At 41.5% G+C, this 27,649-nt stretch overlaps 1 protein-coding gene across 1 annotated transcript in view; it reads right to left on the bottom strand.

The window, feature by feature from the left end:
• Positions 1 to 5,726: 5,726 nt before the first annotated feature.
• LIPC (lipase C, hepatic type) overlaps positions 5,727 to 27,649 on the bottom strand; it is a 157,171-nt gene continuing 135,248 nt past the window's right edge. The window contains exons 9-11 of the mRNA XM_088447591.1: positions 13,963 to 14,083; positions 8,342 to 8,551; positions 5,727 to 5,829 (exon numbers count right to left, since the gene is read on the bottom strand). Coding sequence (XP_088303717.1) covers positions 5,727 to 5,829; positions 8,342 to 8,551; positions 13,963 to 14,083 — 434 coding nt within the window. The remainder of the gene's footprint in view (positions 5,830 to 8,341; positions 8,552 to 13,962; positions 14,084 to 27,649) is intronic.

Below are 27,649 nucleotides of genomic sequence, written 5' to 3'. Positions count from 1 at the left end.
GTCTGTGTCGTTGTGCCGCTGCTTTGTCGCTTAGTAACCAGTCAGCTCACTGCAACCTTTGGCCAATAATGTTGAAAACAATATTATAAGCTGTGATATGGTCTAAATTGACTGGAAATTAATGTTATTGAGGTTAATAATACTCTAGGAAGGAAAAAGACCAATTTATGTGATTTTAGCTTTTTTTGTAAATTTTTGTAAAAAAATCCAATTCCAAAGCCAGTCACCGCAGTTTGGCAAATCCAAATCCAAAGCCGGACGACGAATTAGAACCAAATCCAAATCCGGCAAAAATGGTCCGGCGCACATCCCTAATATTGAGTCTAGCTCATTGAATAGTATCATTATTTAAGGCACTAGGTCACATTCCCAGATAGCTAGGCACCGCCATATTGGGCACTATGGCTCTGTTTACTACCTCATTGGTTAGATGCTGCATTGGCCTGTTTTCCCACGACCCCGTTTCCTGCCAAAACTAGCCTTACAGGTGTAGATGTACATGTGTAAGCAACCCCACCTACAGTGCCTGTAGAGAACAAGGCTCCTTGATATTTCTCTTCACTCCCCTTACAGAGATAAGCGATGCGGCTGTAATTATACAGTATCTGCAGTAGACTGTCTCCAAAATAGAAGGTTCATCTTCTCATCAGATGCCTATTGAAAATCTCCACTAACAGCTACACAGCTGTTTCTTTTTCAGTTAATGACTGTGTTTCAACCTACATATGAAAATGATGATCATTATCACCTGTTTGGTATTATTGGTTAATCATACACCTGACTATAATACTACAAAACCCCTGACTTTATGCAAGTGTACCTAGAAGAATTGATGCTGTTTTGAAGGCAAAGGGTGGCCACACCAAATATTGATTTGATTTAGATTTTTCTTCTGTTCATTCACTTTGCATTTTGCTAATTGATAAAAATAAACTAACACTTCTATTCTTGAAAGCATTCTTACTTTCAAGCCTTTTTTCCACACCTGCCTAAAACTTTTGCACAGTACTGTATATGGAATATTTTCCCAATAATTGTGGTGGGGACTCATAGAGTATAGGATTTCAGGAATGCATGGGACAAACATATAGATTATTAAAACTTGGATAAAAAATACCAGGAGCTACAATGTACTATTTCTCAAGAATAAACATTGAATGTCTAGTGGTAAACTTATTATGCATTGTTTTTCATATCCACCACATCTGCATCGGTTTCGGCTGCTGGATTTAAAAGAGCAATTATATTCAATCTAAAACATACCTGGTTTTGTTTTGACTATAATTGTTCCAATGTTAAATAGGCCTTAAAGATGAGTAAAAAGGGTAATATAATAACTTTTGAAGATAATGTAACCTATTTATTTGTAGTCTCGCTAGAGAGATGCTTTATTATTTAAATCTAAATTGAAATATTTTTAAAATCTAATATTAACCATCTATGATGTACAGGTGCAGAGCTAGTATGTTTGAATAATGCCGAGTTGGGCAGCCTTGATGGTATCTACCCAGGGGCGTTTCTAGAGAGGAGGGGGCACGTGTGCAGTCTCCGACACGGGCCCCCTCATCTCTGTCCGACAGCGCACTGAGCTGTGCGCAGCCAGCGCCGGAGTTATAGACTCTGGGCACTAGAGTGCGCCCAGAGTCTATAGAGTATGCACAGGTCACCTGGAAAATGGACGCTGCGGACATTTTCCCTGTACTGCGCATGCGCAAACTACGTAAAAATGGCAGCGGTTGCCATTTTCCAGTTGTTTTTAGAGCAAAGGACTCCCACTCCGACGTGGGACTCCAGAGAGGTAAGTATGCTATAGGTGCAGGGCGTGCGGTACGGGGCCTCCCTGGATCCAGGGGCCTCCGGGGCCTCTGACGTGGGACTCCAGAGAGGTAAGTATGCTATGGGTGCAGGGTGTGCGGTGCGGGGCCCCCCTGGACCCAGGGGACCGTGTGCCCCGAACACCCTGCACCCATTATAGATACGCCCCTGTAGCTACCCAAGGAAAGTGCTCTCTACTATCGCAGTCTGGACTGGCAGTGCCAGGGAAAGAACACTTCACACTTTTACTATCCTGTATAGCAGGATAATATAGAAGACTCCTTTTGCGGGGGCACTCTTCTATATAAACATGTATTAAAACATAACCTTTAATCAATATATACACCTAAAACACAAGAAGATTTTATATATAGTACTCACAAAAGACATAATAAAGAAAATATAAATATAGTAGCTCCTTCACTATGAATATTTATAGGTATAACGGAGAATAGTTGGTGAAAATAAAAACAAATAAATTTGGATATGTTTGTCACCAATTATCAGATTTCCAATTAATTTACAAGTTTCTTTTTATACAAGACATATCCCAAAGCTCTGGCATCAGAAGAGTATACAATATGTGATCATATTAATGAAAAGCAAAATCAGAAATTCATAACAATAGTTCTGCACAATAGTTATTCTATTTTCACATCCATATTAGTGGTATATCCACAGGTGGGGACAACAAAATTGATACAGCAAATACTTAAATTCATCATACTACTGGGTCCTGCAAGTAGCTTGTTGCTTAATTATCTTATGCACCTCTTATTATTATTATTATTATTATTATTATTATTATTATCCTTTATATGGCGCCACAAGTGTTCCGCAGCGCCTTACATAGTACATAGAACTAATAGGTGAACAAGAAACAAGTAACTTACAGTACATTACAGTGCAGGTGCCGGAAGTTGGCAGTCCCGTGTTAGGTGCCCTAATGGGGAGTAGAGAGTAGAAGAAAATGTAAAGAGAAGCACATGAGGGAAGAGGTCCCTGCTCGTGAGAGCTTACATTCTAAGGGGAGGGGCAGACAGACAGGTGTGACACAGAAGGGGAAGATAGGAAGGAAAGAGCATGAGGTGGGTTAGGATGAGTGCTGAAAGGCCTTGATGAAGTAGTGGGTCTTGAGAGCCCGTTTGAAGATTTGTAGAGAGGTGGAGAGTCTGATAGGGAGAGCATTCCAAAGGTAGGGAGCAGCACGGGCAAAATCTCAGATGCGGGAGTGGGAGGAAGTAATCAGTTGGCAAGAGAGGCGGCATGCATTAGTTGAGCGAAGTGGACGGGCAGTAGTGTGAAGGGAGAGAAGGTCAGAAATGTATGCGCGAGAGGATTTGGGGAGGGCTTTGTAGGCCAATGTATGAACCTTGAATTGGCATCTGAAGGGGGAAGGGGAGCCAGTGTAGGGCTTGAAGGAGAGGGGAAGCAGATGTAGAATGTCTGGAGAGGAAGATGAGCCGAGCAGCAGCATTGAGAACCTCTTGAATTGATCTGGATGTCAACTAGCCAACACAGTATATCAATATATCAATTATCCCTTTTTAAGATCTTACAGGACTTTTGTGGTGACACCTTAAATTGTATAATAGCAATTAGTACTGATCAATAGCTTACTCAATTGATCTGTCTGTAATTCAGTTACCACATATCAAATCATTCATGTCTTGTAGGTGCATAGACATCACTGTGTGAGCAAATTCTGGTATTCACAGGCTTAGTGGTCATTTATATTACACAGAGCAATTGTTTTTCTGTAACAGTAGGTTATACCATAATTTATTCAACAATTTCTTCATCCATTGTATATACAGCAATAAGGTAAGTGAAAATTCACAACACCATTAACCCTGTGCTGCATCTGCTGTTATGTAACTTGAGAATCAGTGGTTGCATAATGAGAGTTCAGAGTACAGTACAGCACAGTGTTTATCAGCAGGGAACTTAGATTAGTGTTACGTTGTGTAGCCTTATATAGGCTGTATCTGAACTAGTGGTATAAGCACACTCCCCCCTCGTCATATGGGGGAGTGTCAGAGATACATTGTTGGCTAGTGAGCATCTTCCAACTGGAGTTGCCTCAAATGCATACTGCCCCTTCTATGTATATAGTATGTTTGAATAATTCTTGATTCAGATATTAGTAGAACACCCTTTGTAAATAGTTGTGACATCCTTTTAAATAGTTGTGACTAACAGATGCTCCTACCTTGGCTAACTAGGGGGTCTCTTAGTGTGCGCATTCACAGGACTGCGGTCTGGTGCAGACCGGGTTCTAGGGACTACATCAAGTGCAACCCCTAGAAGCTGAGTTGGGCAGCCTTGATGGTAGCTACCCAAGGAAAGTGCTCTGTTATCGCAGTCTGGACTGGTAGTCCCAGGGAGAGAAAACACCTCCCCATGGGCTGGCTGTCCAGTATGTGATTAGCAGGGAGCGCTTCCAATGTGAAGCCACTGTTGTGGTTGTGACAACTCTCTTGTATATACTATACACAGACACAATGATGCTGTTGATGACTCAGAGAAAGGCTAATAAAGTGATATACCAAAACAGGCTTTTAAGATCATGAGAAATGCATAGATGTATTTAATACATGGGAGACAAATTAATGTTGAGCATTGTTCCATAATTCCTCCTAGTAAAAATGATGATCATGTAAGTCTTATTCTTTTTTTTTTTTTTATTTTATAAAAAAAAAAGTGTTGAGCGATCTTTGTATGTAATTTTATTATTAATTTTGTATCCATTAAGCATTGTCTTTTCTCATATTAAACATAATTTAATAAGCTCTGTCTCTAAGTTCTTGAGCCTGAGAGTCCAGTTTATATAAATACTACATAACCTTGGTATAGGTTATTATGTGGATAATGATATCTTGGATTTATTTAATGTATAACGGCAGTGAGGATAATGGGCATAGCTTATGGCTTTTCGAAAAAAACTCTTTTAATCGGGCCACACACCTAATGATTATCTTACCAACCAGCCAACTAGTTGACTGGTTGGAACAAAATTCTGGTAGCGTATGGGAGCAAAAGACAATAATTAGTTTGCTTACCAACCACCGGAAAACAGACAAACTAATTTGATGGTTTTTGGACGTTTTTCTGTGTTTGGAAGCAAATTGCTGATTGTCATTTCCTCCAATACATTACCAGATTTTTGTTTCGGGCAGCCAACTGGTTGGAAAATGTAATATTTTTGGTGTGTGCCAGCTTCAGTTGTGGCAGAAATTGGGATTTGTGAGAGCATAATATAACCCGGGATTTCAATCATCGTTAGTCAGGGCAGGTGGTTGTCTCCGATTAACCCATTGTCGTGTCTACATTACGCAGGCTCAAGTGAGTGCATTTTAACAATCGATTTGTCCATGGTAAGATTTAACAATCTCTTAGAATGGTTGTCATGAGAAAAAGTATTGCAGAAAATACATGAAAGGCACTAGATGAAGCTGTAAGTTTTTGTTTTTTTTGCCATAAAATTATATGTATATAGGGCTATGTGCAAATTTACAAAAGTTTTAGGACTTAACTTTTTTTTTTATAAGATTATCAAGGCCAGTCTTTACCTAAAAGCCTAAGGGCTCATCCAGCCTTCTAAGAAAGTATGTTGAGTTCCAAACAGGACACAAGTAAACCACCTAATCTAATCATCTACTGATCCATGTATCATTATGCCATGCAGTATGTGCTGTTCACACAGGCAGGAATGAAATGTGCAATACTGAGGTGAACGAGTAAATGAACTACTTGAGCTCTAACTATTCCAGTTTTATTTTATTTAGTTGTCAATTCCGATTTTGAAAAGAAAACTGAAAGGAATCCTTAAAACATACATTCTCATGGTAATGTAGTTTAGGTCTGTCGACGAGTGTGTCTGCTTCAAGATGATTGTTTACAGCTATAGTTTAGACTTTTTTCCTATGAAGTCTACTTAAACACCTCACGTAGGTCTTCTCCTGATCTGGAAGGAGTTTGATGTCATCAACATTTTCGGAACAGTATGCAATTCTGGAAAGAAATGTTAAATTTTGTAAAGCTGCATAAGATTCTCTTAATAAAGAATGGGAATGTTTATGAGGAAGAGAGCTGGCGTAGCTTCTTGGCAATGTATTCAGAATTTTCAGTACTGAGCTTTACGAGTCAACTTCCTTCAGCCGCATGAAAGTGATATTGCTGCAATAACCAATTCAGCTGGCAAATACCTGGACACCAGCTCACTGTCCATCACAAAAATTCCTATTTTGATTATTCTCTATCGGTTAAGGAGTCCACCCATTTTTCGGCTCTTTGTAAAGATGAGACTTTGTCTGGACACCTGCCATCTTAATTTACATATAAATATTGTGCACATGACTTCCCCAAAAGATTTAAGAAAAACAGAAAAAAATCACCTGTTTCTGTCTCTTTCTAAATCACCTTAGAAGAGTTCAGATATAGATCCTGCCCCTATCATGCCCCACAGTATCCCACAACACAACGAATAATAGAGGACGCACACATGGAAGGCAGAGCGTGGGATATGAGAAGGATTGTACCAGATTCTGAGAGAATGATATTGATGTGATGCTTATTGGGAGCAGTGTGATTTCTGGGAGAAGGGATGTTCATTGTGGTTATGTGTAAGGATTGTACATAATATGGGAGCAGAGTAATTATGAAATAGATTGTTGTGATTCTAGGATATTGTTGCTATTGAGTACATGCTGAGGTTAATGTCATACTGTATATAGATATTATGGGACAGTGATTAATATTGAACTGATGTGATATATGGACTTCTGGGGTATTATGCAGTTCCACGTTCGATAATCAAAATGTCGACACTGAGAACAGGAACAGTGCCAGGTCAATGCCATAATGCTGACCTGTTAATGCACTTTAAAGCACTTTAACAGTGCGGGTTTTACAATCGCAAACATGATGCTTTACATGTCTGAAGTTGTAAAGGAGACACTTAAAATGCTGTAAATAGCATTATAAACCAGTTGGCATTATGGCATCGCCCTGACACTGTCCCCGTTCTGAGTGTTGACATTTTGTTTGTCTACCACTCATACACATCCCATCGGGGCAGAAGTATTATGTGGATGCTTTTCACCACACTATGCTTTGGATGCTTTTGGGAGCAGAATGAAGTTGTACTATGTGTAGTTGGTACTTGTCTATACTGGTAGCAATGGAGTGTGTACTATGTGTAGTTCACACTAGAAGCGTGTGTATGGTCCTTAATTTGTGCTGGATGTAGTGGAATTTGTAGTGTGCGTACATTGTACTGGAAGCAACAGAGTTGGTCGTGCGCATTGTTTGTACTGTGTGTCGGTTGTAATGGAAGCTGTAGAGTTTGTGCTGTGCATAGTATGTACTGGGAGAAATGGAGTTAAGGCCCCATACACTGTGCGATATAGCAGCCAATCCGATGGATTGGTGCGATTTTGCTGCTATATCGTACCGTGTATGGGCATGATATCGGACAGAGCGCGCTCCCGTGGGGTCATACATTGCACCTCCAGATCTTTCTGCAGGTTAATTTGATCTGGGGATACGATGTACAATCCCATGCATTGCTATGCAGGTGGGGGAGGGGAGTGCTGGCATATCGGGCGGTCGGCCACCCGATCACACGTGTGTGGGGACCGCCCGATATGTCGTCCGTCGGATCCCCCGTCGCGTCTCAAGGTGCATATCGCACCGTGTATGGGGGCCTGCATATTTTTTTTTTCTAGATGGAATGAAGTTAATACTGTGGAGTTGTCATAATGGAAATCTATTGTGCCAAATGGAGTAGTTGTAATGGAGTTGTACTGTGTATAATTGAGATTGTACTGGACACTTTGCTGAGATAGTTGCACTGAGTGAGAGGTTGTGTTGGCAGTTAACAAGACTATGTAGGAACAGTGAATGGAGATAACATGTTTAATACCACCTATCCTCCTATTGCAGTAGCCTCCAAGCTCACCCCATTCACACCCTATGTGCTTTGGTAGAAGGTAGCACATACCTGCAATAAAACATGACAAGCAACCAGACATTTCTTTTTTTTATTTGTCTTTATTACACCAGATTAGCCAATGATAATTGCTTATTGGTTGCTAGTTTTTACTGCATATTGAAATTGTAATTTCCATATTCAACAAATAAAATATAATACAAACTTTTCTTGAAATTCGCACTGGGCAGTGACTGGGTCACTATTATCATTATGGAATCTATAGCTGGGCCATAGGCTCTCAAAACTCTTATTGCTAACAAAGTAAAGAAGAATCACCTATACATCCCAGTAGGAATACATGGCATAACCACATGTTCATAACTAAAGACTCCACTTACTACATGCTTGTTTACTGGACACACACCTATCTTGCTACCTAAAAGCAAAAGGTTGATATATTGTGTCATATACAGTAGAGGAAACTACACACATTTAGAGACCCTTTATTATACTATGTAGCAAATTGTGCTTTTATGACAGGTAATATAAATGACAGCATCAAACCATGTGAAGTGCTTTTGAGTAACTAACCTCGCCTGCGTCTCTCCTGCCATTACTCGTATCTTCTTTACTAGGAGACCTGGAAGTTGGGTCCAAGGCATCTTTGCTTGAATGGCATACCAGAAATTTTTTATGTCGTTGTTACCAATCCATTTTAACTTGATCATCATCAGGTCTCCAATGTCTGTGTCTATTGTAATGAGGAAAGAGTAGGTTCCGCTTTCCTTTATACTATCAGGACTAGAAAATATATGCAAATGTTTCAAAAACATAGGACACGTGAAAGAGGAAAATATATAATCAATAGTATTTCATATAAGACAATGGGCGGGATGCACTAACATAGTGCGTTACTTACCACCACACAATGCATTTGTACTTACCGCATATGCACTAACATATGCTATCAGTACAGCTAAGGGCAGCCCTTCTGATAAGAGCTGTCCTTTGCGATCCGCGCCGCCCCATGGGCTTCCGGTTTTATGACCCAGGAGTTCATCTGCGCATGTGCAAAGTGATGCAGCGGCGTGGGGCATTCTGGGAGGGATCAGATCGGATCCCTCATACCAGCGCGATGCAATAGAAGCCCATAAGTCCATAAGCTTCTATAGGGTAAAGCCAGCAAAAGCCCTCCGCATCGGAACCCCGGCGGCCACACACTGCACATGGAAAATGCGGTAAAACCCAGGAAACAGGGTTTTTATTGCATTTTCCATTTAGTGCATCCGCCCATTATGTCTAAGGAGACTTTTAATAACATGGTGCAACATGCACAAATATATTGTAAGCCGTAACAGTCATTAAAGCCAGTCAGAGCTGCGTAATGCATTTCAGAAAATGACATCTTACATCTGATTGGGTGTTATGTTACAGTACATCTATGAACAATGCAAAAAGTAGAGTTGTGTTGGTTCTGTGGACATTAGATCTTGCTAAGAGACACTGATAGGCATATCAAAGAGAAAACAAGAACCCATACATAAAGGTTGTATGCGGTGGAGAACAGTTTTTTTGTGCATGTAACTTAAATGTCTATATCTAGTATATAACTGCTATGTGTTTTTATTTACAATAAATCTGATTATCAATGCATTCAGGTACTCAAATGAGTTAGAATATAATGGCTTCAAAATACATAGGGTGTACATGTTAGAAAGCATTACAATAATGACCACTTTCTTCCTATAAGAGTTACAGTAATACACCCAATCCTATAGTGCAGCTAAAGGCAAAGACCTAAAAATAGAGGCAGCTAATTATGCTCATCCCCTCCCTCACCCAGAAGGAAAATAGGCTACAGAGTGGTTTTTATTTCAAACCTAAAAAACTCCAAGCTACGGATCACAGATTCCCATCCAGTATATAACATTGAAACTGTATTTTGTTATTGATTCCTGCTTGTACAATCCTATATTGGCCAAGGTATAATGACATAATAAATGGCAAAACTATTAAGTATGTTTAGACTGCCAAATGTAATCATACTTCTCCTCAGCCATCTAATTATTAAAACATAAACAATTGCCATAATTATAGCCTAATCAGTACTTAGGAAAATAACACATTAATGTGCTCATGATCACTACTAAAAAATAGGTACTTTAGATCACGTGGTATCCAACAAGTCACTGTTTGTCAGCAAATAAGTTGGTGTTTTCTCATGTATGCATCAGAGGCTTGCTTTTCATAATCGTGTCAGTCATGTCTTACATCACAGAGGGCCAGTCAACCCTGTGCTTATAGCCCACAGAGTCTAAACGACTGGGAAATTAATTTTACCAAAAAGGACCATACAGTATTTTACATAACAAAGGGGTGCACTCACCAGACTGTCAGCGTTTTTTAAAATGTTTTCTTTATTCCAACATCATAAAACAGAATGAGAATTCCGAAGTTTCGGTCCTAACTTGATGTTGGAATAAAGAATACAGTGTAAAAAATCCTGACAGACTGGTGAGTGCACCCCTTTGTTATATATGTATGTTTATATATAGCCCATAGTGTATAATGTGTTTCTCACAGTGGCGTATCTAAGAGGGGTTGGGTGAGCAGGGCACCGGGGGGGTGCTGCCGGCTGCGGTCCAGCACACTGGTTTCAAGTCAGTGTAGTGTAGTCCGCACTACACAGTAGCAAACACCGGCGCCGGGTAGTACGAGTGACAGTGTGTTTGTTTTGACAGCCAATGAGAGTCAGACAGACTCTCATTGGCTGCTGCACCCACGGCCGGAGCCGGGCTGGAGCTCACTCCTGAGTTCCACCTTCCGGCTCCCACATTGGGTGATGGGAAAAACGTCATAACTTCTCTCCCATTGTGCAGAGTGGGCCAGGAGGAAGGAGGAGCGGACAGGGGCGGGCACAAAAGCGGGGATTCAGGTAACTGTTGTGTTTTATTTTTGTGTGTGTGTCTTTGTCCTATATATGTAAGGGGCACTGGCACTACCGGGGGCACTATATAAGGGGCCCTGCATAGTGGGCACCTCTACTGGGGGCACTGTAAAAGGGTCCGTACTACAGGGGGCACTGCACAAGGGGCCCTACTACAGGGGGTACTGCTACTGGGGACATTGCATAAGGGTCTCTACTACAGTGGGCATTGCAAGAGGGGCACTACTGCTGGGCCCCCAAGGGTCGGACTGGCCCACAGGGGTACAGGGAAAAACCTTGGTGGGCCCCACTGCTGGAGGTCGAGCAGGGTCATGGATCGACTTGGGTGCTTAATTTGTTTCTATGGATACTACACTAAGATTAGCCCTCCTGCCAATTAAAGTGGGTGGTGCTGACACACCCCTGTCCCCTTCTTTTTTTATAAAGGGGCCCTGTTCTTTGCATTTCCTCTCTAATGGTTGGCCAAGTCCATTTGTTTTGGATGGCCACACCCCTTAAGGTTGGGCCCCTGTCATTGCACTCCCTGGTGGGCCCTTCATGCTCGAGTCCGACACTGGCTGGGGGCATTAAGGTGCATAAGGAATGTTCCCAGAGTGATGAGAAATGGTGGTGTCATGTTGCCACGCCCCCATTTTCAAGTGGCCATGCCCCTTGTGGCATGTGACCATGCCCACGGTGCGCACATACTTTTGGGTGGGGGGGCGCAACATTTTTTTACTTGCCCTGGGCTCCAAATACCCTAGTTAGTATAAATTAATATTCAGCATTCATATGCATATGTAGGGAAATCAATAAGATGTTTAGTGGTCTTAGGGTCTGATTCAGTACGAATCGCAATTGTGATCGTAGCTGCAAATTTGCTGGTAACGCATCTGCTAAAATATGCTAATGCTTGCTAAAGCACAGCCAGGATAGGGGTGCCCACTGCTGCTTCCTCATATCAGTCCAACCTCTCTCCTGCGTATACATCAGTACCATTGATGCACATCGACCCGTTATGCACATTTACAGCAGGTCTAACAAGCTGCAGACACTGCATGTCTCATCGCACACAGTGAGTACTCAAGCCGCATATGCAATCGCAGTGGCTAATTTATTGATGCCCATGAAATGGAGTTTAAACAGACAGCCATGCATGCGTTTTTCTAACCATTCTCCCGTCACCACCGAAAACACTGACAGCCTGTCACTCACTTTGCGATGGATTCCTTTGTGCATTTGTAATCACAATGTGATCACTGCATTGCGGCTTGTATGCATATGCAGTGGTAAGCAAGTGCTCGACTGCATCCGGAATAGCTATTGCATACGTTGCTGAATCAGGCCCTTAATGTCCTTCTCTGCTGTTTTTCCAAGAGTGAGTTATAATATTTATATAACCCACTATTATTACTGTTTTTAGACAAGAGGCAATAAAAGGTTTGCAAAACAGATTACCAGCACAACTTGCAGTTATGTTATACAGGAGAGGGTGTTTGGTACATAAAATACTAGGCTTAAAAAATTCTGAATGTAATTTGGATATTGTTAATTATGTGTGATCAGTGTTCACTGAGCAATTGTCCAAACTTTCTCATCTTTCTTCAAACAGTAAATTAAATGAGAAGTATGTTTTCATTTATATTTCTGTACTTCTGTTATTGTTTTTCTTCCATAAGCATTGTGACTTTTTATCATATTAAATCACAATAATAACATTCTGTGTTTGTGTTCTTAAATAATCCATGTGCAATATAGGCTTGGTTTTAATAATTCTACATTTATGAAATTACATGAAAATGAAGCTATTCAATTTTGGCTTCAGTCAAGGAGAAACTGAAGACTTCCTAGGAGTATCAACTTTTAAATCTTACAGTTTAAAGTAGGGGTGAGCGGGTTCGGTTTTACTCGGATTTACTCGGATCTTTAAACTGCATTTTATTGGCTATCACCCTATCATGTGTTTTGGATAGCCAATATAATAAATCCGAATTTGTGGTAAAGTGGCGATAAGAACCGAGTAAAACCGAGCCTGCACATCCCTAGTTTAAAGGCATTTTAATAATTTTTAGACAGACCATGTAATATTTTGTCGAGTAACTCTTTCATACACACGTCATGCACGCCAAAGTAGATCATTGCATGATATATATATATATATTTTACTTTTAGCAATTATGTTAGAAATGTTTTATAAATACTCCCTTATTTAACATATTTTTGTGCTCTTAGGATAAGGATGTCTCACTTATTGTATACACTACTTATTAAGAGATATAGAAATTGTTCTGCAACACTTGTTTTTTGTCCGAAAATATTCAAGCCAATATCACGATTATTGCTGAATAGATCCCTAATTATTCTGCCAGTGAACTGGGATTATGCTGTCTGGAATGGCCTCTACCAGTGAATACTTATTGTGATTACTGTCCATAGGCCAAGCTTACTGCTAAACTCTCACATTTTCTATTACATTGGTCGAGTTGTATTTTCAAAATGGGAAAACATCTGGACGAGTTCAAATCTTGAGAGTTTTTTTTTTAGTCTAAAAACATGTGAGTTTGTTCTAGGACTCTATTACATTGGCCGAGTTTAGAAAGTGTAAGAGTTTACTGCTAAACTCTCACATTTTCTAAACTCTCACCCTATTACATTTGGCCTCATATATCTGGTCTTTTTCTGGTGCTGCATCTCCAAAGCCTGTGTCTGATTCACTGAAAATTGCCATCACATCAGTTAAGGGGCACATCCACTAGAAGATCTACTCCCTGTCCAATCTCTAAATGATTTTCCCTTGATTTTTTTGCCTTGAAATTTTATCTTTCAGTCTAACGATTTGCAAACTATCTTTAATAGATCAAGTGAAACTGACCTGCATGTTCAGTCAACTGACGAGACGATCAAACGACCAGCGGGAGCGCGCATCGTTGATCGTTAGTGACCAAACACAGCACGATTTATAAACGATTTTTAAATGATTGAACGATAATGACGTCATTATCGTTCAACCGCCTGCTAAAATCGTGTAGTGGATGCCCCCCTTTACAATTTTGATATGTATATGTACAGGTCTCCATACACATGTTGTACTTAAGTGCTGAGATAAATTACTATTACCTGAAATTGAAGACCTGGGGACAACCAAGTACACAACATTCTAGGGAATGGGGGTAGCTAGAGGTGAAGGCTTCCTAAGATCGCTTTTAATAATTTATCTAACATACAGGAGTATGTAACATAACATGCAGCTAAGAAATTTCACAAGAAACAAGTTATCAATACTTACTTTGATAAAGGCACAAATCCTATGTATCCCTTAGTTCCTGTTAGAGATGCTGTTAACTGTGGAAACAGCTCCTTATCCTCAATATTATTGAATAAATGCATCTTGAACTGGTAGTGGTAAACTGCAACAATAAATAGACTAGTGAGACAAATACTATGTTTGGTATTAACATTTGCTAAACCGACCAATCCCACTGTTCAGCCTGAAAGACTGGATCGGAGACTAAAGCCAGGTACACACTAGACCACAGGTTCTCAAACTCTGCACCTGATTCAGAGCCGGACGCTATTTGTGCTCGCTGTTTCAGAAAATGGGGTCGGCTATTTAAATTGAGCGCTCGCTCTTTGCGGTCTGTTGACGCCTCTATGTCTGTGCGAGCGAACGAAACATGCGCTCGCTATTTTGTAAACACGCCCCCTGGCCGTTCGCATCATAAATCATCTCCGCTATTTATTAGATTAATCGAGTACATCGAAAGGCGTCTGAACTGCTCGCAGTGCTTGTGGTTGGATTTTCCTACCGCAATCATGCGAACAGTTCAGGCTAAGAGACAACCAAGTGACGTGGTCGATGACGCTGCTTTGTTAATTATGCACACCCTTAAAACGCCCATTTTGACTGTTTGGCATGCCTGCGTTCGGATCTCCACTCCCCGTTTTCAAGCACCTTCCCCTGTTACCACACACAAACGCCTCATCCTGTCACTCAAATTAGCAGGTACTCGCTATTTTGCGATCACACGATTTCCGACCGCACTGACTGGTTGGTGCATGCACATTATGACCCATACGCATGCACAGATGTGCGAACATCGCTCGGAGTGAACGAGCGGCTCTGAATCAGGCCCTCTGTCCCCAGGAACCCACACAGTACATGTTTTCAATGTCTCCTCACAGAAATAATTAGCTCCACCTGTTAATATTTTAAAATGTGCCAGCCAGTAATGAATACACCTGTACACCTGCTGGGTGACCTGGAAAACGTGACCTGAGTGGGGGTCCTGAGGACGGAGTTTGAGAACCACTGCACTAGACGATATAGGCTCATACACACTAGACGATGTGCTGTATGAACGATATTGGTGAAAGATTTCCCTTGGACTTTCTGTAGTGCAGTACAAATGATATTGGGTGTACACACTGAAAGATATCTTTCAGTGAAGTTATCCTGCCACATCTCTGAACAGGCAATTCATGACAATATCAGATTGGCCTGCATGTATGGACGACAAAAGACATCTTCAACGACCCGCGGGAGCGCGCATTGTTGGTCATTCACTGCATACACACTAAACGATATGAACGATATATTGTCCATATCGTTCATAAAAATCGTCTAGTGTGTATGCGGCTTATGTTGTCTGATCCGGCGGATCGTACAACATATTGGGCACATCGATCAGTGTGTACCCTCTATGTGTGCTCCTGTATGCAGGTCTGATGGGCGATAATGTCAGTGGGGGGCATGCTGCTGTATGCAACATGGCCCCTGTGCTCGCTCCGGGCATCGGCAAGTGCATACAGGGTCCCGCCGCCTACAATATTGCGCTGGATACACATTGTTTAGTGTGTACCCAGCTTTAGGGGTATATTTACAAAAGTGAGAATTTTTAGAAGTGTAGATGTTGCCCATAGCAACCAATCAGATTCTACTTAACATTTATTCTAGAAAATAATAGATTTTGATTGGTTGCTATGGGCAACATCTCCACTTCTAAAAAATCTCACTTTAGTAAATATACCCCTAATTGTGTCATTCATGGGGCTCACCAAATTGACAAATTGCTTCATGTTTCCTGTGGGCACTAGTAACCACTATCAACCACTACATCCACAGGTATATAAGGCTAGCTTTAATTTAAAATTATCTCTATTTAGAAATACAATAAAAATCAGTTACATTTGGGATTGATTAAGCAGGCCTCGGAAGTATGAAGTTGCTCAACAAGGCAATCAGTTGACCAAAAATGGAGGCATACATCCAATTCCACAAAACTGAACTTCAGGTGTGCACCAAATAAATAGCTACCACATGAACGCTCTCTCTCTTTTTCTGGGGTCTATTTACTAAGCCTTGGATGGAGATAAAATACCAGCCAACCAGCTTCTGTCATTTTTTTTCAAACAAAGCCTGAGACATGGCAGTTAGGAGCTGATTGGCTTGGTTTTTATCTCTATTCACTTTATCTCCATCCAAGGCTTAAGCTGGGTACACACGTAAAGATTTTCTGTCCAACCATCCAACTAGTTGATTGGTTGGAATGAAAATCTGGTAACGTATAGGAGTAACTGATGATCAGCAATTTGCTCCTTAATGCCAGAAAATAGATGAAATTGGTCGTCAGACAAGTTTGTTAAATGTTTGATTTAAACAATTTGTTCAAACAGTTTTTGTCCATTTTCCGGTGTTTGGGAGCAAATTGCTGATTTGTCATTTGCTTTCATACCTTATCATATTTTCATTCCAACCAATCAAGTAGTTGGATGGTTGGACAGAAAATCTTTACGTGTGTACCCAGCTTTAGTGCAGTGGTTCTCAAACTCAGTCCTCAGGACCCCACACAGCTTGTGTTTTCCAGGTCACCCAGCAGGTGCACACCTAGGTGTATTCATTACTCTCTGACACATTTTAAAAGATCCACAGGTGAAGCTAATTATTTAACTTGTGATTCTGTGAGGAGACCTGGAAAACATGCACTGTTTGGGGTCCTGAAGGCCGAGTTTGAGAACCTGTGGCTTAGTAAAAAGACTCCTTAGTATTATACATGTATTGTGCCATACTGCTGTATATAGATTACATTTTGGTAATTATCAATGTTAATAAGATTACAAAATATCTTAAGTAAAACTAAATATGCATGTAATTTGTAATAATGAATATAATGGTTCCTGTGAATTTAGAGCAGGAAACAAATTGAATTTTTTTTTTCACTACAGATTTTCTTTGACAGTGGTTAAATAATGTTACTAGATTATAAATTTAATTTTAAAGAGTCTTTCATACAGTATATAAGCCCATCAGTGCTGAGTTAGAAAAAAAAAAGCACATTCTTATATCGGAATGTTGTAGCCTTGAGAAAGTACCTAAAAACGTCCATCTTATCTCCGCAGTAGGAGGTTGCTGTGACAGCGATGCTTCATGTCTCTGATGGTAATTGTACCCCAATGGCACAGATTTGTAATTTTGCTGTTTCAGAACCTTATTTCAGTCTAAAATGTTCAAATATTATTTTCCAAATGTCTGTCACCTGGCTTGATATACTATATCATCTCTATACACTAGGTACTGTACACTATATCACCTCTATACACTATGTACACTATATCATCTCTATACACTAGGTTCAGTACACTATATCATCTCTATACACTAGGTTCAGTACACTATATCACCTCTATACACTATGTATACTATATCACCTCTATATACTAGGTTCAGTACACTATATAACCTCTATACACTAGGTACACTATATCATCTCTATACACTAGGTTCAGTACACTATATCATCTCTATACACTAGGTAAACTATATCACCTCTATACACTAGGTACCGTACAAAATATCATCTCTATACACTAGGTACACTATATCACCTCTAAACACTAGGTTCAGTACACTATATCATCTCTATACACTAGGTACCGTACACTATATCACCTCTATACTCTAGGTACCGTACACTATATCACCTCTATACACTGGGTACCGTACACTATATTACCTCTATACTCTAGGTACACTATATCACCTCTATACTCTAGGTACCGTACACTATATCATCTCTATACACTAGGTACACTATATCACCTCTATACACTAGGTACCGTACACTATATCACCTCTATACATTAGGTACACTTTATCACCTCTATACAAAAAGTACCGTACACTATATCACCTCCATACTCTAGGTACTGTACACTGTCACCTCTATACACTAGGTACCGTACACTATATCACCTCTATACACTAGGTACCAGTGGTCGAAGTGGGGGTATGAAAATTTGAGTGTGCGCGTCTATGCTGCGCAAAAAAGGGTGTGGCCACATGCCATGAGGGGCGTGTCTGTTATGAGGGGTGTGGCTTGCATCTATCTCTCACTCTTTGCACCTCTCACTATCTCCTTAACCAATCTAGCTTGATGAGAGTAATCTACAGTATCCTAATGAGGACTGGTAGACCCAGAGCTTCAGAAAGGAAGATCCAGGAATGCAAAACTGTGCAGGTTATAATCATATACCTGCTATACCCTCAACAGGAGAATGAGACTGGTCAGAGGAGCTTACAATCTAGCCTTGTGATGAAAAGCTGCAGAGACATCAGTGGGACTAGTAGATAAAGAGCTGGGGAAAGAGAGATGCAGGAATATAAACAGTGCTGAGCGGGGTTATACAATTTAGCTGTACCATCAGCAATGCATGTGCCACACTGCACTGGAAAATTAGGTTCTTAAGCTGCATATCCACTACGCGACTAGGGAAATACAGTACGATTACATCGTAATCGTACCGTCATTCCCCTTCCCCTGTAGTGTCTACACTGATTAGTCGTTCAGTGCAGGCACCCTCCCTCATCCCTGAAGATGCCCAATCTGTCGTTATCGGCAGACTGACCGGCATGTTCAACCGATGATTGATATCGGAAATGACCAGCGGTAGCACGCATCGCTAGTCGTTTCCGACATTATAATGCATTATTAATAAGCGATTGCACGATTACGATGTAATCGTACAATCGCTCATTACTATCGCGTAGTGAATACGCGGCTTTAGGAGCTTGCAATCTAGTTTGATTTGATAAGAGTGAGATACGGAGCCATTAAGGGAGACTGAGAGACACAGAGCTGGAGAAAGGTAATGTACAGATGGGAAGAGTGTTAATCACGTGTTCGCTATACCCTCAATTGAGAATCCAATTGAGCTGAAGAGCTTGCAATTTAGCTTAATGAGAACAAGCTATCAGACCATAGGGGCGCTGTTTCATCCAGAGTTGGGGGGAGAGGAGATCCAGGAATGAAAATCAGGAAAGGAGTATAATAATTACACATCATGTATATCCTCAGCAGGAGAATGAGAACTATGCTGCTGCTGCTGCCGCCGCCTGGCCCATAGACAGTGTCAGGGTAGCGGATGGAGGCAACTCTATCCGCACTCAGGGCCTGATTCAGACCCGCTCGCGAGCGCAGAGCGTTCGCAAGCGGGTCCATATTGCCCAAGTGCGCATGCGCACGAGGGAGCCGATAGTGATTGACAGCACGCCCCCTTTGGTGGGCGTGCCTGCCCAGACAGAGGCGTTCCCATGGGAACGCCTACTGTCTGGGGCCGGCCCCACTGACATCACTAGTGATGTCAGTGGGAGTGCTTTTGGCTCTGATAGAGCCAAAAGCACTCCAGGGCTTGCGGTAGCGAGACCCTACCGCAAGGGTCTCGTCGCAAGCTCGATGGTCGCGATGGTCTTGACCATCGCAACCATCATTTTGGCCGCTCACTATAGCTATGCGGCTCCAAAAGGTAGGAGGGACAGCCCTGATCCAGAGCGAGCGCTCTGTCAGAACGTCCGGCTCTGAATCAGGGCCTCAGCTCAGCCGCTCATGGAATTTGACAAAAAAAATGTTCAGAGGCAGTGCTTGAAGTGCCGGTATACCATACCGTTGTATACCGGCTCACTTTGAGCACTGCTAGGTACACTATATCACCTCTATATATTAGGTACTGTACGTAAACTATATCACCTCTATACAGTTGGTACCATACACTATATCACCTCTATACTCTTGGTACACTATATTATCGCTATTCTCTAGGTACATTATATCATCTCTATAAATTAGGTACCGTACACTATATCACCTCTATACTGTAGGTACCGTACACTATATCACCTCTATACTGTAGGTACACTATATCACCTCTATATACTAGGTACACTATATCACCTCTAAACACTAGGTACCATACACTATATCACCTCTATACTCTAGGTATACTATATCACCTCTACAAACTAGGTACCATACACTATATCACCTCTATACTCTAGGTACACTATATCACCTCTATATACTGGGTACCATACACTATATCACCTCTATACTCTAGGTACACTATATCACCTCTATATACTGGGTACCGTACACTATATCACCTCAATACACTAGGTACACTAAATCACCTCTATACACTAGGTACCATACACTATATCACCTCTATACACTAGGTACCATACACTATATTAACTCTATACTATACTCTAGGTACACTATATCCCTTCTATACTCTAGGTACACTATATCACCTCAATACACTAGGTACCGTACACTATATCACCTCTATACTCTAGGTACACTAAATCACCTCTATATACTAGGTACCATACACTATATCACCTCTATACACTAGGTACCGTACACTATATCACCTCTAAAAACTAGGTACCATACACTATATCACCTCTATACTCTAGGTACACTATATCACCTCTATATACTGGGTACCGTACACTATATCACCTCAATACACTAGGTACCATACACTATATCACCTCTATACTCTAGGTACACTAAATCACCTCTATACACTAGGTACCATACACTATATCACCTCTATACACTAGGTACCATACACTATATTAACTCTATACTATACTCTAGGTACACTATATCCCCTCTATACTCTAGGTACACTATATCACCTCTATAAACTAGGTACCATACACTGTATCACCTCAATACACTAGGTACCATACACTATATCACCTCTATACTCTAGGTACACTAAATCACCTCTATACACTAGGTACCATACACTATATCACCTCTATACACTAGGTACCATACACTATATTAACTCTATACTATACTCTAGGTACACTATATCCCCTCTATACTCTAGGTACACTATATCACCTCTATAAACTAGGTACCATACACTGTATCACCTCTATACTCTAGGTACCGTACACTATATCACTTCTATACTCTAGGTACACTATATCACCTCTATACACTAGGTACCGTACACTATATCACCTCTATACAGTTGGTACCATACACTATATCACCTCTATACTCTTTGTACACTATATCATCGCTATTCTCTAGGTACATTATATAATCTCTATAAATTAGGTACCGTACACTATATCACCTCTATACTCTAGGTACCGTACACTATATCACCTCTATACTGTAGGTACACTATATCACCTCTATATACTAGGTACACTATATCACCTCTAAACACTAGGTACAGTACACTATATCACCTCTATACTGTAGGTACACTATATCACCTCTGTACACTAGGTACAGTACACTATATCACCTCTATACACTATGTACCATACACTATATCACCTCTATAGTCTAGGTACACTATATCATCTCTATACACTATGTACCATACACTATATCACCTCTATACACTAGGTACACTATATCTCCTCTATACACTAGGTACCATACACTATATCACCTCTATACACTAGGTACCATACACTATATCACCTCTATACACTAGGTACCATACACTGTATCACCTGTATACTCTAGGTACCGTACACTATATCACTTCTATACTCTAGGTACACTATTTCACCTCTATACACTAGGTACCGTACACTGTATCACCTCTACACTATAGGTACACTATATCACCTCTATACACTAGGTACCATACACTATATCACCTCTATACACTAGGTACTGTACACTATATCACCTCTATCCTCTAGGTACACTATATCACCTCTATACACTAGGTCCAACTCTTTAAGAAAAAGATAATCCATTTTACATGACGTTTGCTTCTTCTACTTTACAGAACATTTTTGTGGTTCCAGCTTCCAAGAAGACCTTGGTAAATGTTATTAGATAACAGAATTGGCCTCAGAATATGTGTATCTACATAGATATAGACCTTTCTATCCAGTGGCGTCACAAGGCGGTGCGGGCGGCCCCCGGGTGTCACCCTTCGAGATGTGACACCAAAGTGCCGACTCCTCAGTGACAGGAGCACTGTAGCATTGCGTGAAGCACTCGGCTCCTGACACAGTATCACAGCGCGCCGGACACCCGCTGTCACTTACCGGGTCTGACAGCGCTGGAGTTCCAGGCGACGGGCGGTGTGTCTTCGGCACCTGCTGCTCGTGTGTGCGGCATCCATGGAGGATGGCTGCGACTCCCCCTGCTGGGTGGCTGGTAAACTACAGGAGGCTGTGGCTCCTAGGAGCGTGCGTGCGTGCCGACCTGTAAGGAATTTAAAGGGCCATACACATGTAGGGGTGACGTCACAGTAGGCGCCAGTTTCAAATCTGCCTATTTAAGGAAGTCCCTTGGAGCACTCCTGTGCCAGAGTATAGGCTCCATTACCTTACTCCAGCGTTCCAGTGTATATCCTCTAAACGTTCCCGACCTTTGGCTTGCCTGTGACTCCGATTTTGCCTTATCCTTGGTACTGCTTTTATATCTGGGTCTGACCTTTGGCTATTCCCTGTGACATGCTTTTCGTCTGCTCCCTAGTACCATATTGTCTGTTTGGTCCTGACCCGGCTTGTCAACTACGCTGAATATTCCCTATGCTCCATCCAGAGTTTCCCAGAACCTGTATAGGGGAACCTATCCTGGGGGCCGCGACCTGTGTGTCGGACGCAGCCAAGTCCATGCCTTCTTGCGAGCGTCCCTGGTGAAAACCGCCGGCACATTAGACTCCGCGCTTCAGGAATAGGTCACGTCAATTCCCTAAATTCAGGCCGCATCCATAATCTACTCGAGAGTTGTGACAGAATACTCTGGCCAAAAAAACATGGATGCTGCTGGAAGTCTGTCGCCACGAGAACTGCTCGAGAACCTTCTTGCTAGGGTCGAGAAACAAGAACAAGACCAGGCTCAGATTATGCAATCCCTGCAGACCCTAATGCAGCAAGTCAGAACTGCTCAGCCACCTCCGGTGCAGTTAACCACCCCTCCTACAGTGACTGTACAAGCTGTGGGCACTACCGGCTCATTACGCATACCGAATCCTACGAAGTCTGATAGGGACCCCAAAGGCTGTCGAGGTTTTCTGAACCAATGCTCAATCCAATTTGAGGTCCAAGCAGCAAATTTCTCCTCAGAGAGAACGAAGGTGGCTTATGTGATCTCCCTACTGACCGGTCAGGCGTTAGCCTGGGCTTCACCATTATGGGAACGGAATGATCCCTTGGTCAAAAACAGCGCAGTGGTTTAGAAAGTTTTTTGGAGAGTGTTCGATGAGCCTGAACGAAGTATCCTCTGCAGGTGGTAACTTCATATTGGCAAAAAAGGCCTAGGAACTAGGAATCCCAAGTCTCCCTCTATCATTGGAGTGGATGGGAATAAACTTCCCACAGCTACCATCCACTCTCGGACGACAGAGATTTTTATGCAAGTAGGGGCACTCCTTAGGGAACAGATTGCATTCTATAAACTCCCGTCAGCTGAGAATACGGTCATCCTGGGTCTACCTTGGCTCCGCAAGCATGCCCCTGTTCTGGATTGGAAGGAACCTCAAATATTGTCATGGGGTCCTCAATGCCACTGGGCCTGTCTGTCGTCTGTCAGACCTCCACACCGAGTTATGCGGAGTTCAGGCGTCTCTCCACGGGAACAGCTTCCAGCCCCATATTGATCCTTCAGTGATGTATTTAGTAAAAAGGCCGCTGAGACGCTTCCTACCCACAGAGAATGAGATTGCACCATAGATTTGTTACCTGGGAAAGTGCCTCCTCGTGGAAGAATTTTTCCTCTCTCGCTTCCCGAATCCCAGGTGGTGACAGAATATATTAAGGAGAATCTGGAACATGGTTTTATCAGGGAATCCAAATCCCCCGCTGGGGCTGGTCTGTTTTTCATTAAAAAGAAGGATGGAGGTTTGCGACCTTGCATTGATTACTGAGGTCTCAATGCGATTACTATCAAAGACAGATTTCCTTTACCTCTGATCTCTGAGCTCTTTGATCGGATAAAAAGAGCAAAGATTTTCACCAAGCTGGACCTTTGTGGGGCTTATAATCTAATCAGGATCCGGTCAGGAGACTAATGGAAGACTGCCTTTAATACTCGGGATGGCCACTACGAATACCTTGTTATGCCATTTGGTTTGAGCAGTGCTCCTTCAGTTTTTCAAAAATATATGAATCATATATTTCGGGACCTGTTATACAAGTACGGGGTGGTATACCTGGACGACATCCTGATTTTCTCTGAGGATATAGTGAGTCATCGTCAGCATGTATGCGAAGTGCTGTCATGACTTAGGGCTAACCAGCTTTTCTGCAAGCTTGAAAAATGCTCCTTCGAACAGGAAGAATTGACATTGCTGGGATACATCGTTTCAGGGTCTTGCTTTTGGATGGACCGAGAGAAGCTTTCCGCCATTGTCAACTGGCCTCGTCCAGTTGGATTAAAAGCCATTCAACGTTTCCTGGGCCTTCTGAGGCAGAAGATTCTTTCACTCTGCTAAAACAATGTTTCCCGTCAGCACCAATTCTAAGACAACCAAATTGTGACCAGCCATTCTTCCTGAAGGTGGACGCCTCTACAGTCGGAGTGGGAGCGGTGCTATCCCAAAGAGATGCAGAAGGCAAGTGGTATTCTTGTGGGTTCTTCTCCCGTATATTCTCCGCTCTGGAGAAGAATTATGCTGTCGGGATAAAGAACTACTAGCCATCAAGTTGGCTCTTCAGGAATGCCGGTATTTGTTGGAAGGAGCCAAGTTTCCAGTGACTGTCTATACTGATCATAAGAACTTAACGTACCTTAAGACAGTGAATTGTTTGAATTAACGTCAGTCAAGGTGGTCGATTGGTAATCACCAAATCAGTCAAAAAACAATCGACCAGGTAATAAAAACATCAAAGCCGATGCTTTGTGTCGGGCATTTAGTACTGCTGAAATGGAGGAGGTAAAGGAAGATAAGCCCATTCTGAACCCTGCTTGCTTTGTAGCTGTCACCAGCAAGGTCAAAATTCCACAGGGGAAAACATTTATAGCTTCCGAACTTCGCTCCAAACTACTTCAGTAGGCACAGTCGTCACTGTTCAGTGGGCATGCAGGAGTCAAAAAAACCTTGGAGCTAATCCTCTGGAGATACTGGTGGCCAACGGTTCGGCAAGATGTTAAGGACTTCGTGGCAGCTTGTTATACGTGTGCGCAGCACAAAGTTCCATCATACCCTCTAACTGGTCCTCTGATGCCACTATCAGTACCTGATTGTACCTGATTGTCCCTGATTTTTTTTAATCAAATTTTTATTGACAGATTGACAAAACAATACAATACATAAATATTGCAATGTCAGGTAGATCATATATAGAAAACATAACAGAAAAAGCATTTTAGAGACATGATACACTAACAGAGGGTATCTATACCCATATCTTTCAAATACAACACCAAACCTATAGTACCCAGTTATAACTATTAAGTCTATTAGAATGGCACACCAGTGGACACTACCTCCAAATTGTACCAGGTTGTTAAACCGAAACATTTTCTTAATGCATCTCTTATAACATCAGAAAGTGTGAGAACATATGGGAGCCAACCAACAAAAAACCTTACCGTCATTTTCTCTTTATGTAAGGAGGTTTCGGTCCAGTCCATAAAAAATAAAATGGAAAATTTGGTGTGGAATACGTGTATGGGGATAGGTTCCGACGAGATCCAGTGTGACAGAATTGTTTTTTTTGCGGCAGCTGCCAATTTAATCAATAGAACACGATTGCCTTTTGTTAATCTACATTCCATAGAGTTTGGATACATGCCCCAAAAGACCCACTCTTTAGTTATTACAAACACTATTTTCAATATAGTATTGATATAGGTTTGGAGAGATTTCCAAAATGATTGGACTTGAGAACAAGACCACAAACAATGCATAATATCTGCATCAGGGGTTTTACATTTGTAGCAGTTTGAGTCCTGCGCTTCCCCTATAACAAATTTTAATTTTGGGGTGAAATATGCCCTATGCATTTCCATATACGACGGTAAGACTAAAAGTTTATTGAGTCTCACATATGCTATCAGCATATTTGCCATAGTAAGATCAGGGAACACCTCCCTCCACTTCAACAAGCCCACCGAGCCGGTTTCCAAATCAAGTTCAGGTCGGGAATACGTATATATGGTGGAAGTGTTGAGGGGATCTTTAGGTTTGTAATACAATATCCTATCGAGAGAACATAGCTGATCTAACTTAAAGTTATGATTTCCTAAGGAAGACTGCACATAGCTGACAAATTGTAAATACGGAAATAACGGGATGGAGAGGGAGGGGAATTTTTCTTGTAATTGTGATCTAGTAATTGGAGATAAATCTTCAATAGTCAAAAATTGATAGATATAACATAATCCCGCAGCATGCCATATTTTAAATATGGATGAGTTCTGGCCGGGCGGAAAACATGGATTCCCCCATAACGGCAGGAAAATAGATATAGTTTTGGGCAGTTTTAGACTAGATCTCGTCAGTCTCCACGCCACGCACGTGGAATATATCAAAATATTTTCTTTAATTGAAATAGGGAAAGATGTTTGAGGGGTGTGTAGTAAGGAAGTCAGTTTCCAATCAGGAGTGAAAGATTGTTCAATATGCCGCTGCATGTAGATGCCAGAACCCCCGATCCAATCCAGCGCCACTCTATAGTTTGCGCCCAGAGCATATCTACGAAAACAAGGCAAATTAACCCCTCCTAGCTCCTTTTTCCAAGAATCTCTTTAAATAAAGAGATTCTTGGGCGTTTCCCTGCCCATATAAATTTCGTTAGCGCTTTGTTCAAAGCTGACAAAAATCTTTTATGCGGAATTATTGGGAGCATTTGTGCAACATAAAGGAATCTGGGGAAACATACCATCTTATATAAATGACATCTACCCAGATATGATAAGGGAAGATGAGACCATTTATTAAAATCTGAGATGGTCTTTGACAGGAGAGGGGAATAGTTGATGTTACACAGTTTAGCAGGATGAGTCGGAATTTTGATACCCAGATAGGTTATACCAACCTCATTAGCCCATTTAAATGGAAAAGAATCCCGCCAACCCAACCTGGCCTCAGGAAAAAAGGGTAGGGCCACAGTTTTGGTGTAGTTAATTTTGAATCCCGATATTAATTCAAAAGCGTCAAATAAATCTAGCATGTAAGGCATTGCTAATTTTGGGTCAGCTAAATAGAACAACAAATCATCCGCGAATGCAGAACAGTTTATTTCTGTTTGTGCTATCATAATGCCCTGCCATCTAGTTTCCTTAAAAAAAAAAGCCTAATAAGGGGATCTAAAGCCAAGTTGAATAAAAGCGGGGACAGCGGGCAACCCTGCCTAGTGCCACGAAAGAGTCTAAATGATCTTGTATTTAGGGTGTTTATAGTTAGAAAAGCTGTTGGCATATGATATAAAGTATTAAAAATATGGGTAAATTCTGAACCAAATCCCTGGTAAGAAAAAATTCTATTTAGATGTGCCCATGACACTCGGTCAAAGGCTTTATCTGCGTCACAGCTGACTACTATACTATCTTTACCCCGAGTCTGGTGAATTTTTATCATGGCAGCCTAATATTATGTACTGAGTGACGATTTTTAAGAAAGCCGGTTTGAGCTGGGTGTAGGATTTTAGGCAGTATCATCTGTAGTCTTATTGATAATAATTTTGTAAAAAGTTT

This window comes from Taudactylus pleione, unplaced genomic scaffold (genome assembly GCF_031769625.1).
Source record: "Taudactylus pleione unplaced genomic scaffold, aTauple2 ptg000019l, whole genome shotgun sequence".
NCBI classification, from domain to species: domain Eukaryota; kingdom Metazoa; phylum Chordata; class Amphibia; order Anura; family Myobatrachidae; genus Taudactylus; species Taudactylus pleione.
This window is presented reverse-complemented; position numbering and strand designations above follow the sequence as displayed.